The sequence below is a fragment of the Podarcis tiliguerta genome, assembly GCF_965153285.1.
Source record: "Podarcis tiliguerta genome assembly, chromosome: 5".
NCBI lineage: Eukaryota > Metazoa > Chordata > Lepidosauria > Squamata > Lacertidae > Podarcis > Podarcis tiliguerta.
The window spans coordinates 26,525,943-26,541,034 of record NC_139538.1 but is presented as its reverse complement, the minus strand read 5'-3'; the positions used below and the strand labels follow the sequence as shown (position 1 = coordinate 26,541,034).

At 42.8% G+C, this 15,092-nt stretch overlaps 1 protein-coding gene across 2 annotated transcripts in view; it reads right to left on the bottom strand.

Moving 5' to 3' along the window:
- SLC9A9 (solute carrier family 9 member A9) overlaps positions 1-9,689 on the bottom strand; it is a 249,304-nt gene extending 239,615 nt beyond the window's left edge. The window contains exon 1 of one of the 2 annotated variants that reach the window (XR_014511863.1): positions 9,204-9,689. Coding sequence is in view for 1 of the 2 variants with exons in the window: in XM_083442758.1 (XP_083298884.1) it covers positions 9,204-9,378 (175 nt within the window). In the remaining variant the exon portion in view is untranslated. The remainder of the gene's footprint in view (positions 1-9,203) is intronic. The other variant, XM_083442758.1, reaches the window with a different exon arrangement.
- Between the last annotated feature and the right edge of the window lie 5,403 nt (positions 9,690-15,092).

The window sequence follows — 15,092 nt, the reverse complement described above, 5'->3', positions numbered from 1 at the left end:
CCACTCCCAAAATTGTTTGAGGTTAGCAATGCCATCAGCTTTGGTTGCAAATGTCCAAGTCCCCATACAGCAAAACAAGGAGATCCCCCCAAAATGGAATAGGACTGGCAAACCACATTTTGGAAACAAGTGTTGTAATACACATTACCATCTAAAGAGGGTACCACTGATCAGGGTGGCTAAACTTCAGGCTCTTAAGCCGCAATATTTAAGCATGCTTACATGGAAGGGCTTTTCAAGTCAAAGACACCGCGGGCCAATCTACATCTTAAGAAAATTTATGTTGTGAAATCCTCCTGAGTCTGTATACTAACTGCAGACTGCAAGTGGAAGATCACATGTTTGAATGCTCTCTATGAAAAGAAAAGAAGAACTGAGAAGCCCTTCGTGCGTGTGGAAATCTGATCTCTTGTGCAATCTATGATGCAAGCGCCACCAAGGACAAGATTCTGCATCCTTCTAGTTTCTCCTGAATGAAAAACTGGGACAAAGCAGACCTTCCTCCATGGATCTAAGAAGACCTTATGAGAGGAGCGCTCCCTTCAATATGTAAGGCACAGGCCATATCCTGGACAACATTTCCTGCAGTGCCCTCCTGTAGAGAGATCATACTTTAAAACAAATAGTCAGCAAAATTAAAAGAATGTTCTTTGTGATGAGACTGCTTGGTTAATGTATAATCTAGTTGCAAGAGATGCACCCCAAATATCTTGTTTGTAAACTGATTTTTTTTTTGCATTTTCTATTAAGCCACGGTTCTACAACTAAATGCAGAGATATCCTTAAGCAATTCTTGCCCACTGAAGGCACAAAGTGCTGGATGTGCCTTCATCTTTTTTGTAGAATGGGAGCTAAAAGAAAAAATCCTAAGCCAGCAATAAGCAGTACTGGCAAAGCTGTACTGTGAAGATGATCCATTCTCTTGTGAACGTCAGATCAGATCAAAGGCCTATCTAGTCCAGCATGCTGTTTCCCCCAATAGTGAACCAGATGCCTATGGAAAGCAGAGAAGCTGGAGATAAGGGCAATAATCATCTCCCACTAGTGATCTCCAGCAACTGGTGTCCAGAAGTATGCTGCCTCTGACCTTGGAGGTATCATATAAATACCATGAATAGTCTTATCCTCTGTGCATTTGTTACATGTGCTACACACGCCCACCCCTTCAGTGCTTTTTTATTTTTTTAAAAATAAAGTGCCAGTACTTTTTTTGGGGGGGGACGCGGGTGGTGCTGTGGGTAAAACCTCAGCGTCTAGGACTTGCCGATCGTATGGTCACCGGTTCGAATCCCCGCGGCGGGGTGAGCTCCCGTCGTTCGGTCCCAGCTCCTGCCCACCTAGCAGTTCGAAAGCACCCTTAAGTGCAAGTAGATAAATAGGTGCCGCTTTATAGCGGGAAGGTAAATGGCGTTTCCGTGTGCTGCGCTGGTGCTGGCTCGCCAGTGCAGCTTCGTCACGCTGGCCACGTGGCCCGGAAGTGTCTCCGGACAGCGCTGGCCCCCGGCCTCTTAAGCGAGATGGGCGCGCAACCCCAGAGTCAGTCACGACTGGCCCGTACGGGAGGGGTACCTTTACCTTTACCTTACTTATTTTTTTAATAAAAGTGCTGTGGATGCCAGCACAAAATGGCTCCCATAGTCACTGTGAATCACACTGATAGCAAATTCAGTTCCTTGAGGCCAATCAGCATGTAGCCAAAACAATGTAAGTGCACAGGGGGAGTTTTCAGGTTCTTGGGGGAGGCCCTAAGGTTTGCAGAAGTGCAAAAAAATCAAAATATCTTTAGAAGGGAGGGGGAAACTGGGGGTGGAGGAGAACCACAAAAACAGCCCAGTGTGGACTGAGCATGGCATGCTCACTGTTGCAGGTGGAGAACTGTAAAACCAGGAGAGCAGGGGTTCTTCTGGTACAGGATTCTCCTGAGCAGAAACACTCCCCACATTGCAACGTTTTGTTGCAGGTTCCACTGAAATCTCCCTCAATGAAATTGAGAAGAATGAACAGAGACACCAAAATCTCATGAAAACTGGGACAATGCTGGAGTCGGAACTGAGGTGCCCTGGGATCTGACATTACCTTTGTAGTTCAGGATGAAGGTGTAGTACAAAGTTGACAATTGGCATGTACAGCATGAAAGCATTCTTACATTGTATTGCCACTGGGTGAAAGCATGGGAAGGTAGAACCAGAGTGATTTGACTGGCTCTTTTTTATTATTACAGTGGTACCTTGGTTTACAAACTTAATTCGTTCCAGAAGTCCGTTCTTAAACCAAAGCATTCTTAAACCAAGCTGTGCTTTCCCAAAGCAGTGGGGGACTCAATTTACAAATGGAACACACTCAACAGGAAGCAAAACATGTTCTTATTCCAAGGCAAATTTCACAAACCAAAACACCTACTTCCGGGTTTGCAGCGTTCTTAATCCAAGTTGTTCATAAACTAAGCTGTTCTTAAACCAAGGTACCACTGTATAGTCAGAAGCCTGAATGTAAAAGGAGATTTCAGATTAGGAGAAGCAGGAACCGTTTTTGCCGGGTTGTTCACATTCTGTATTCATTCATAATGCTGTATACTTGTCTTATTCTGGGAAGAAAGGATGACTGGTCTTTTTTTGGGGGGGGGTTTTAAAAAATCCATGCTGCATCTTGGGTAAGTTTGTAGCTTTTATATCAGTTCTGAATGTTGGAGGACACAAATAAAGTTAAGTCTGTAAAAGGTAAAAGGCAAAGGACCCCTGGATGGTTAAGTCCAGTTATAGGGGTACGGCGCTCATCTCGCTTTTCAGGCCAAGGGAGCCATCGTTTGTCCACAGACAACTTTCTGGGTCATGTGGCCAGCAGGACTAAACCGCTTCTGGCACAACGGGACACCATGATGAGTGCCAGAGCACGGTAGCTATTTATGTATTTGCACTGAGATGCTTTCAAACTGCCAGGTTGGCAGAAGCTAAGACAGAGCTCACCCAGTTGCACAGATTCGAACTCCTGACCTTCCAATTAGCAAGCTCAAGAGGCTCAGTGGTTTAAACCACAGCGTCACCCACACCCCACAGTTAGGTCTGTAGACTGCAGCCTTTCACCAAAAAGAGAACTTCTAAGTGAAAAAACTTCTCATCAGCCACTGTGTTAGAAGAGGAAATGTTTGGCTATATACCCAAAAGAAGAGTGCTTAGAAAACCTTTTAGAAGACTTAGGACTGAATGGGATGGGTTGGGTTAGGTATAAATAACAAATAATTATTATTTGAAAAAGACTGAACAGTTGAAATGGATGTATAACCGTTTGTTCCTTGATATTATTGTTCATTGTCCTATTTTTAACACAATGAAGATGTTGACCCAATGTGTGGCAGCTGTGAAAAAGGCAAATTTCATGCTAGGGAACATTAGGAAAAGAACTGAAAATAGAACTGCTGATATCATAGTGCCGTTATACAAATTGAACACATTTGGAGTACTTTGCGCAATCCTGGTCAGCTCGCCTCAGAAATGATATTGTGGAATTGGAAAAGGTTCAGAAAGGGCCAACCAGAATGATCAAGCAAATGGAATAACTCCTCTGTAAAGAAAGCTTGCAGCATTTGGAACTCCTTAAGTTTAGAGAAAAGGCAAGTTGGAAGTGACATGATAGAATAAATGCATTGCATGCAGAGAGGGAATAGAAAAGGGTTCTCCCTGCTCTGTCATCACACTGTAACTCCTGGACATCTAACCAAGCTGAATGTTGGAAGATTCTGGACAGATCAAACAAGAACTTCTTCACACAGTCCACAATTAAACTATGGAACTATGGTAGGCAGTGATGCCTACCGATTTGGATGGCTTTAAAAGAGGATTGGATAAATTCACAGTAGGTAAAGCTATCAGCTTGTATATTTCCATCGAGGAGATTCACTGTTCTTTCACATGTGTTACTGACACTGAGAAAACACCTGCAGCCCAGACCCAGCTGAACTGGATTAAACCCTGAGATAACACAAGGCCTCTGCAACGCTTTACCCTGGTATTTTCTGAGTTTTATGGTAGAGGGTCTAATCTATTCTAAGCTATCCAGAAGGTCTGACTTAGAATAATTGAGAAAGAAATTCTGCGAATGGTGGAGGGGGAGAGGGATTGGTTTTGCCTTGCAGTCATTTCTGAACAGCAGATATTTTAACTCTACTATCCTATTTCCAAAGAGAAAGATAAGTTACTGCCCAACTACTACATGGGAGTGAATGATCCGCAGATGCATTTCTCTGTCTTGACTTTGACCGAGTGCAAGCATTCCACTTTGAAGCAAAGAGCTGAACTCCTTTTTCATGCTCGCTTTAGTGGTTGATGAGTTACAGACGTGAACTTTGAAAGGCTGCATCCTTTCCTTCCTGTTTCAAACTTCTGCATGCACTTAAACCACACACACATTGTTATACACGATGAGAAGCTGTGTATGAGTCTGTTATGCACATATCCAGTTTGCAATCAATGACATTTATTTGCGTCCATGTGGTTGAGGCAGCAGCTTCATCTTACGTTCTTATATTACATAGTGAGATGTGCGGCAGAATATGATTTGATAGACACAGAATTAGGAAGCTGTAAACTAAGCTTAGAAGTGCCTACGGGGAGATTCACACAAGCATATCTTTAATAGGATTGATGCAACTGTTACATGTTACCTGAAATTTCCAGCTATCATGGATAGCCTTTTTTCAACAAGTTCAAGCAGCACCAATCAATGAAACTTCACATGTGATCATCACGTTGCACCGTGTTTGTGTGTACAGTCATACTTCGTGCTGTGTTCCGCTCTTGTTACGGACTTTCAACTTACGAACATGGCAAACTCAGAAGTGTTTACTTCTGTGACATTAACATATGAGCGTGCTGGAGGTGAAATAGTTAAGCAGGTTACCCAATCAGAACCCAGGGGGGTGGAGTCAGAGGGAGTATAAAACCAACTCTGGGAGGGGTAAAGGGGGGAGTTCGTTGGGAGTTGGGTGGTTGGTTGGAGTGGGAGTGAATTGGGATAGAGTCTGGGGGTAGGTTGAGTTAGTGTAGCAAAATAAGCTGAGCCAAGAACAGTTAGGAGCTAGGAAGACAAGTAAATATCTGAGAGGTGGTTTAGTGAGTGAGAGCAGGTAGCAGAAGTTATAGGTCTGAATAGGCAGCCCATGATTGTAACTGACTGAGACCGTTTATGAAACCACACACTTGTTAAACTGCAATAAATAAACAGAAGTTTATGTTCCAGCTTAACCCTGACTGGACTCAGTAATTTACCAGGTAGGGCATGGGTGGTGGCAGCGGGAAATAAAGTGGAGGCACAGGGATCAATAGACGGTGAAACGTCCGGGGACCCTGTGTGATCGCCACAACGTCCGGGTTCGCCGCCTGCGCATGCGCAGAAGCAATCTGTGCACTTCACGCATGTGCAGATGCGCTTGATCGCGCCGCACACATGTGCAGAAGAGGCACTCTAGTTGCGGAAATGGATTAAGTCTGCAACTAGAGGTACCACTGTGTACTGGATCCAGAAGATGCCCCAGCATTGTTGCAAGGTGAGCAGCATGTCTTGCTCCAGAGATGAGACTCAGCTCCACATTCAGTACTGCTACAGCAACTGCCAATGGCTCTGAAGCATGCATATTCTCTTTAGGATATATGACTCAGCACTGCCGTGCCAATGGCTTCTGAGATGCAAAAGGAAGTGAGGAAGTTGGTGGTTTCTTGTGTGGCACTCAAAAGGGATTTCAGTCCAGCTTATTCACCAGCACCAGTGTAAGGCTATACTGGTAAGAAGAAGCACATGGGTGTTAGAGGTTTAAATGTCCAAGTGAGGCAGAGCAGTATCAGGGCTTTATCCCATTGCTTGCCTAAGTTAGGATAATGCTTTAGCTGCAGTTGCCACTGCACAAATAGTACTGATGATGGACAGCATAGGATTGGGTTATAAGTACCATTTTTGTATCATGCAAAATTCAGATTCAGGCACCCGATTCATCCAAGCATGGTGCTATGATTTCGAGGTGTATTCTGTGTATGCATTTACAGCCTTTGGGGGATCCATTGCAGCAGCAATCCATAGTGCAGCCAAAGTGCAAAGGGACTGAGATGATAAATTCTCTCTTGTGTAAAAAGAAAAATAGGGCAGTGTTAATGGCTGCTCACAATGGGGAAATTACCAAATAGGGTTCATTAATATTTCAGAGAGGCTGCAAAACATGGATGCAACCCACAGCCACTCTAAATAGGTCATAGAGTTTAAAAAGAAAAAAAATGAAAATGAACAAACATCCCTAAGTAATGCTTCACGAGAGTGCAAATTCAACAATCCCATCAGTTAACTAATAGCCTTTTTGTTCAAAAATCACAATGTGCCAAACATAAAATGTATGATGCGTTTTATTAAAATTGGCATTACAGTGGTACCTCGGTTTAAGAACAGTCCAGTTTAAGAATGATTTGGGTTACAAACTCCGCAAAACCAGAAATAGTGTTCCAGTTTGAGAACTTTACCTCAGCCTCAGAACGGAATCAGAATGGTGGAAGGGCACCTGCGGTGAGAGGCCTCATTAGGGAAAGTATGCCTCTGTTTAAGAACAGTTTCGGTTTAAGAACGGACTTCCGGAATGGATTAAGTTCGTAAACAGAGGTACCACTGTACTTTGTTAAAAGAGAATCAGAATAAAAGGAAGAGAATAAGATGTATCAATAGCAGCTTTTGAATTGTAAACACACAGGCATTTGACATCAGATTTTAGTGCAAGCCACTTACTCCAGAACAGTTCTGAACTTTTCACAGAGGTTATGCCAGGATGCATCATGTTGTGGACTTTAGCCTTGGGCAATGATCTTGCTGTGCTCTCTTACCACCCATTTATAGAAAGCAGAGTACAGGCTGGCTGCTGCAAGGCTCCTCTTTCTTTCCTGACACACCACCACTGTGTATCCGGTGCCCTGACCATGTACTTCCTGCAAACATGTGCTGGGAGTCTAGAGAAAATGTAGCTGTTGAAAGGTGTCTTGCAGAACTCTGCTGGATGCACGTGACCTGGCTGCACAGCAGACCAATAATCAGGTGCACAACAGGTGAGAAAGAGGTACGGTGAGAAAGAAGAGATTATGCCCAAATCCTATGGCAGCCATCATGTGCCCTCCTCTTTCAGTTGATGGAAGCATGGCAGTTTGTGCAGCATGACAGGCAAAACATAAAATAAAACACCATGCTTCTCTCATATTATCCTACCAGTAAGCTCTAAATTTCATTGTTCAGTAAATTCAACAACATTACCAAAAGCCATTGCTCATTCTCCACCATTCACCAATCTGAAACAGCTGCATGTACATATATACCCAGCTTTCAACAATTTCCCTTTCTTTCCTCTGAACTTATTTTGCTACTTCAGTCAGGAAATGAACTATGTAGGTCAAACCTGCCACAGGAGCGGAAAGCATTTTTATTTTATTTTATTAAGGTTCAAAATGAATTTGTTTCCTTGACAATTTTATAGGGATGGTAACAACAACATGGAGGTTCTTGAATGGACTTTTCACACACACACATAGGCTACATTCAGATGTGGGGTTTTTATTGTATCAGTTTTACTGGCTCTGATGCTATTGCTTCCGTCCTGTTTCCCAACATTCCTTTTACATTGCAGTACCTGTTGCATTACAGAACTGTGGCTTCTTTATTGCCATGTCGTGCTAAATTTTAAGTGGTGGGGATATCACCCCAAATGTCATCACATGAAATTGCAATGCAAAACACCCACAATTTTCCAAGTTAACCAAGTTCCTAATGGGGTTTTCTTCTTCTAGAAACAACACAGAAATAAGTGCTAAACTTCCACTGGATTTCCAGAAGTGGCTTTCACAACATGTGACAGATCATGTAAAATGTGGAAGTGATCAGGCAAGGAAAAGTCAGGAAAACTGAATAATGTGGTGTCTGAATAATTAGTCACTAATTATCCTTTTGACTCCATGTTAACACATAGTTTGTTATAAAAGTGTCAGGTTTATTGATACATTTCAGTCCCTTTTCCTTTGCCCAGACTGTATTTTTACTCAGTTCTGTAGGCTTGCTTGTTGATGCTTTTTTACCTAATGCTGACAGTACTTAAAGCTGAATGGATGATGATTATTCCTTCAGTGTTATCTCTGGCTTCACGGGAGCAAAGTGAAGGGTTAATGCATTAACTGAGTCAGTGTTTTTAAAGGCAGGCAAACTTTTAATGCATCCTGGCAGGGCTCTGAATTCCTAATGCATTAACGCTGATGCTGTTATTAAAACTGCAGAGTTCCTATAGAGTGCAATTATTATGTTTGCTCTGTAAACTATGGGATTCTTGTCTGTTTCAGTAGGGTTATAGCAAGGCCAACCGTGTGTGAGCAAGATGTTGCTATTTGCAAAAGATTGTGTCTGTACCCGGCGAAAGTAAAACTTCACATAAGAACACACACAAAAAGTCCCCTTCCTATCACAGGGTGATATATAGCACATTCATTACCTAGCATGTGGTTTCCTAACTGTGGAGCTCACAGAAAGTCCTTCTTACACATATGGCTCGCATATGAATCTCAAGAAAACCCACATAAAGAAGAATGTAAACTACAAGATTCAAGATGGGGTAAAAACTCCTGAGGACAGCTTTTAGAATGTCTCATTTTTCACAACCTATTAAAATGAAAAAGAGAAAAAGAGCCCTGGAAAAACAACAACCGAGAGCTAAGCTTGCTGAAACTACATCCAACAGAGGGGCTGGACCCAGGAGGATTCTCCCAGGTTCTCTAATAAAGACTCAACTGTGCTCCCATCTGGCATATTGGTAGTGAGATTTCACCCAAGTCTATTCAGCATAGTCCTATGAAAAATAATCTCTTTAAACCGGTCCGGCACTCGCAGGAAACAAACAAATGTTTTGGAGATGTGATATGCTCAATGAAGCCCGTTTTGCTGACAATGTGCTCATGACATTTACTTCCTTGACAAGTGATCCTCGAGCTATTCCATATGAGAGAGAGAGAGAGAGAGAAAGGAAAAGAGAGAAAGGAGGGTGGATTGCATTTGTTATTTTACGGCACAGTTCAATGGGCTTGTGACTTTTAAATTAATGCATCTCCTCATTTAGGGTTTTGAAAGCACTTTGAGCTCAAGTGTCTAATTACGCACATTATGCAACAAGTTTAAAAAACGGCAAGGCACAACTTTTGACTCACCATAAACCATGGCGCCTCCCGTTTCATGCAAAAAGCGGAATCGGTGGTTTTTAAACAGCCAAATGGTGAGTATCGTAAGGATGAGCAAGAAGTTAAAGACCAGCAGCTCCAAAGCACCCTGGTGATAAAAGTGGTCCTCATCTTTCACTGACCCTAATTTCCTTGGCTTCTCCATTTCATCGCTATTTGTTTTCAATACTCTACAATCACCCCGCAGAATTAGCTGGAAAATGCCATGCTAAAGAAAACTTGAGACGTTAAATCCTGAATGGCTGCTTTGGTAAAAGAAAGCCTAGACAGCACTGAAATTCACAACAAACACATCTGCTTTATTTGCAGCCTCTCAGCAAACTGCCACAGCATCTGAATTCAGCTGGATTCTGGTTACAACTTCCTGTTTCCCTCTTAAAGCTGTCCTGTCTCATTTTTTATCCTGAGGTTGCATCACTGTAGTGTCTTTTACTGGGGTGTGTCTTGATGGCTTTCTCATCTGCAAATGATTTTTTGTTGTTAAAAAAAAGAGGGAGAAAGGGTTCACATATTAAGAGGGTAACAAAGTTTAAACAAGTGCCATCATTAATTGTAAGGGTGCTCTATGTTTTAATGATTGCTGCTCTATGTTTTAATGATTTATTATCTTTGCTTATTTTGTTTTGTTCATGAATTACTTCTCTGGGTACATACCAAAGCAATTCAGAATAGAAGGTTCATTAAAAAAAATTCTCTATAAAATCAATTTCAAATCAAATACAGATACAGAGTAGAATAAGAATCTCCATTTTAAAAACCTGTTGAAAAAGGAAGGTTGTTAAAAAGGAACTAAAAAGACAACAGAGATGCCACTTGCGTGTCAAAGCCCCAAGCCACCCCCATGAGAAAAAAAGACACAAGGACACAGAATTTTAGGTTAAAGTTAATGGGCAAAATTTAGGCCACAATTTTATTGGTTACTCCTGCCAACCTAGCAGTTTGAAAGCACGTCAAAGTGCAAGTAGATAAATAGGTACTGCTCCAGCAGGAAGGTAAACAGCGTTTCCGTGCGCTGCTCTTGTTTGCCAGAAGCGGCTTAGTCATGCTGGCCACATGACCCGGAAGCTGTATACCGGCTCCTCCGGCCAATAAAGCGAGATGAGCGCCGCAACCCCAGAGTCAGTCACGACTGGACCTAATGGTCAGGGGTCCCTTTACCTTTACCTTATTGGTTACAGGATGTGAGTTGTCTTAGCTTAGGCATTGGCTTCAACAGACTGTATCTGACTCCTGCCCGCCTTGCAGGGAGTTTGGTAAGGGTAAACCACCAGTAGGGGGCGCTCCGCTGATGTGGATTGACTCGAGCATCCCCCAGGTTCCCGATAGGGTTGTGGCATGGCCCTAGCCCCTCCCCGGGCTTCGGATGAGATCCAGCCCCCCAGATTCCTTTAACAGAATACCCCTGAGCACAGATGGGCAGGTGATGGCCGTACCTCCCCCCCCCACTGCTATTCCAATGCCTAACCACCACACAAGCCCAACGCTCACTGCCAATACCCTCACACCTGCAACCAACCTCTCATGCCTTTGATAATATTGGCCAACCACACATCATTTCTGGCATCAGAAAGATGAACGCCATCTGCCCGGTAAAGGGCCTCGTTGCTGTAGGCAATTCCTGGGAATAAGAATCTCCATTTTTAAAACTTGTTGAAAAAGGAAGGTTGCTAAAAAGGAACCAAAAAGACAACAGAGATGGCATTTTTCGGGGGGGGGGGCGGGCACTAGGGGCACATTGGAAGATGGCTGACAATAACATCTCTCCGGCCCACACGAGGTAATTAAGAGGCTGTTATGGGAGTATGCAGCCTCCCTTGTTGCCCCAAGGATATGGGGAACACTGCCCTTGCCTGCTGTGACCATAAATCACCCCCAGATCCGAAAGAAGGGGGTGACCAGGGCACTAGGCAGAATGCCCTTGTGTGGACTCCAGTTCTCCTGGACGCTGTCCCTGATCGCGCCACTAGCTGCAGCAATTTGTAATAATTAATTCAGAAGAAGCAAATGCACATATTTCAAGTGAAGAAGGAGAGTGAAGACTGCTAACTGAAGGGATCTCTGTGAAAGAAGAGTGACGGGTCGGAGCAACAGGAATATTTCATGGAGAAGACACATCAAAGGCTGGGAATGTCGGCAGCGGGACTGGATGGGGGGAAAACTTTTTTTCTTTTCTTCTATGTGATTAACCAAGAACCCCTCCCCATACTGGATCTGTCGGCTAACTGACCTAAGCAGGATGTTTAAGGACTGTGTAGAAATGAACTTTAACCAAAAGTATGTTTTATGGAGATTGAGTAAAGAATAAGAGCTTTTGGAGTGACGCAGCAATAAAAACAGTCGCCATCTTGCCAGGCTTTGTCGAAGGATTTACAACCGGGAGGAGGAATGGATTTGTTTTCAGACTGCATTCCTGGCGAACCTCCTCAGAGGTTGGATAAAGGCTACAGACTTGTGAAGATTAATGACGGTAAGACTGTTTTTATTTATGGAAGTGATGATATACGGAAACCGTCTGAATATGATTCTTGGATGAATAAAAATATCCACACAGGATTACAACTTGTTTTAACCCGCTTTGGAGAGCATCAGAGGTCACAAAGAGAAAGGAAAAATATATGAAAATAACAAGAGGAGATGTGGAAAACAATAAGAAAGGACTGGACAGTATTGTGTGAGTGCCTGGAGGTGGTTGGAGGATGGATGGCGGCTAATGGATTGAAGTTGAATCCTGACAAGACATAAGTACTGTTTTTGGGGGACAAGGGGCGGGCTGGTGTGGAGGACTCCCTGGTCCTGAATAGGGTAACTGTGCCTCTGAAGGACCAGGTGCGCAGCCTGGGAGTCATTTTGGACTCACAGCTGTCCATGGAGGCGCAGGTCAATTCTGTATCCAGGGCAGCTGTCTACCAACTCCACCTGGTACGCAGGCTGAGACCCTACCTGCCCGCGGGCTGTCTCACCAGAGTGGTGCATGCTCTGGTTATCTCCCGCTTGGACTACTGCAATGCGCTCTACGTGGGGCTACCTTTGAAGGTGACTCGGAAACTACAACTAATCCAGAATGCGGCAGCTAGACTGGTGACTGGGGGCGGCCGCCGAGACCATATAACACCGGTCTTGAAAGACCTACATTGGCTCCCAGTACATTTCCGAGCACAATTCAAAGTGCTGGTGTTGACCTTTAAAGCCCTAAATGGCCTCGGCCCAGTATACCTGAAGGAGCGTCTCCACCCCCATCGTTCTGCCCGGGCACTGAGGTCCAGCTCCGAGGGCCTTCTGGCGGTTCCCTCATTGCGAGAAGCAAAGCTACAGGGAACCCGGCAGAGGGCCTTCTCGGTAGTGGCGCCCACCCTGTGGAACGCCCTCCCATCAGATGTCAAAGCGATAAATAACTACCTGACATTTAGAAGACATCTTAAGGCAGCCCTGTTCAGGGAAGTTTTTAATCTGTGATATTTTACTGTATTTTTTGTTTCTATGGAAGCCGCCCAGAATGGCTGGGGAAACCCAGCCAGATGGGCGGGGTACAAATAATAAATTATTATTATTATTATAGTATTGTGAACATCATATGGACAGATTTGTGGACATTAAAGCAGTAGCAAGAAGATGATTGGATCCCCTTCGGAACTTGAAATATGGGTACCCCCAACAAAAATTTAAAATTCGGCTTTGTAATTTGTAATTTATATAATTTGGTTTGATTTGATGTGATTGGTCGGTTAATAAAAAATATTTTTTTTTTTAAAAAAGAGAGAGATGGCATTTTTCTGATGTGCAATGGGATTTCGACATCATAGGAAATGGACCATCTGATGAGAGACTATCTAAAGGAGAACCCCCACCCTTCAGGTATCCTGGCCCCAAGCTGCATAGGGTATGGTGTGTTATTATCAGTACTATGAACTTTGTCCAGTAGCTAATTGGCAACCAGTGCAATTTTTTCAGCAGTGGAGTAAAAAGGTAGGGTTATTCTGCTCAAGCGAGCTGCTACATTTTGCACTAGCTTCCAAGCCAACCTTAGGGGCAGCAGCATGTAGAGTGCGTTGCAATCCAATCTGGATTTTATCAGTGCATGGCGGACAGCTTTTGGGCTATAGTGCTCTAATGGCTATAGCAGTTTTACAGTAGCTAAAGGTGGTAAAAGGCACTCCTAGTCACTGAGGACACATGGGATTGCAGTGGTTTTGTACCTTATATATAGTGTCATATTGCTTCTAAACAAAATACACTTTTGACAGATATCACTAGATTTTCTTGAGGGGTGGATAGATGGTAGCTGTAATTCCTTATAGCTTAAAGATTTTTTTTAAAAAAAACTGTTTGGAAAGTTATTGGAAAGAGCAATAAAATGGTGGCACACAAAAGATGAACAGGTCGTGTTGGTAATGATACACTGGGCAAAGGATTTGGGACATAATATTCAGCTGGCAGATTGGGAAAGGTTATGGAAATCAGATCTGAAATTCACGGCATGTTTTCCAGAAAAGTTTTCCAAGGGGGGGGGAGAATGTAGGAAAAGGGGTGGGGATTAAACTTCATCCCAGAATAAGTATGTTTGTTGACTGCCCCCCCCTTGTGTTTTTAGAAGACAAAAGGAACAATATATGAAAGGACTCTTTCTTAGTGTGTTATCTATAGCTATTTGTTCAAATTCAGGGGGGGAAATGATACAATTATCTTAGTGTAATGAAAACTCTCTCACTGTAATGAAAACGAAGACATTTGGAAGTGTAAGCACATTGAATAATCAGAATACAAGGCAGGCCTTGTTTGCTAATTATTTATTGTACTGTTGGCATTTTCTTTATGTCTTAGTTTTCCCTTTATGTGTGAGCTTTTGTAACTGGAAATCACATGAAGACTTGAAGCCATGTAGGAGATAATGATTTTTCTTCAGGCTTCTTATCGTATTGTACTTCACAAAGATGACTCAATCTGATGCTGATCCAGATACAGGCAATATCCACTGGTGTTAATTATATATATATATATATATATATATATATATATATATATATATGAAGAGACCCATTTTACTGTGCCCAAGAGGATGCTCACAACAATATTTTGTACTTGAGAGGATGTAATTCTTCCTAAGAAAAATGTAACTATTTTATGCATATGCAGATACTTCAGCTGCCCATCTACAATAAATATCCTAAATGGAAGGCTGTAAACTTCCATGCAGCCTGATGAAATAACGATCCATGTACTCTCCAAGTCAGGAGATAGTATCCTTTCAAAACAAGACTCAAGTCCTGGAGCAAGGACAGGCAGCTCAGCTGTACAGATGGCACACACACAATTATTTGCACAAAGCAAGTGATCAAATGAAGAAAATGGAAGCCGGGAGGCTACATAGTTCTTGTATTTATCTCCTATACTGACAAGTAGAGAAAACAGGGAGAATAACATGAACTCCATGGGTAACAATGCAGACATTTCTTCAGTTTGTCCCTGGGGAATGTTCCTGAAGATCTTTATAGCCCATTTTATAGTCATTTTCTTATGACTATTTTTTTAAACACAGTTGCTGGGATTTAACTTTGGAATCTGTAGTCCCAAAGAGACTTTAGGATGGTGTTTCTCCAGCAGCAGCCCTCCCAACTAATTTCCCTCCTTCCCCTTATTCACTACACAACAAAGTATATACAATGAAATGCAGAAATATAAATGTAGGAATATTGGACAGCCTTGAGAATAAAGGTTATCATTTAACAGAGAGAAAGAGAGAATGAGAATGTAATTCTTCCTTCAGATAGTGAGTTCTGTTACCACTGCAATGAATGTAAGACTTGCTTGCACAGATTTTTCAGGCACCTTTCGGATAACGCCAGTAATGTGTGACGTAGCTAT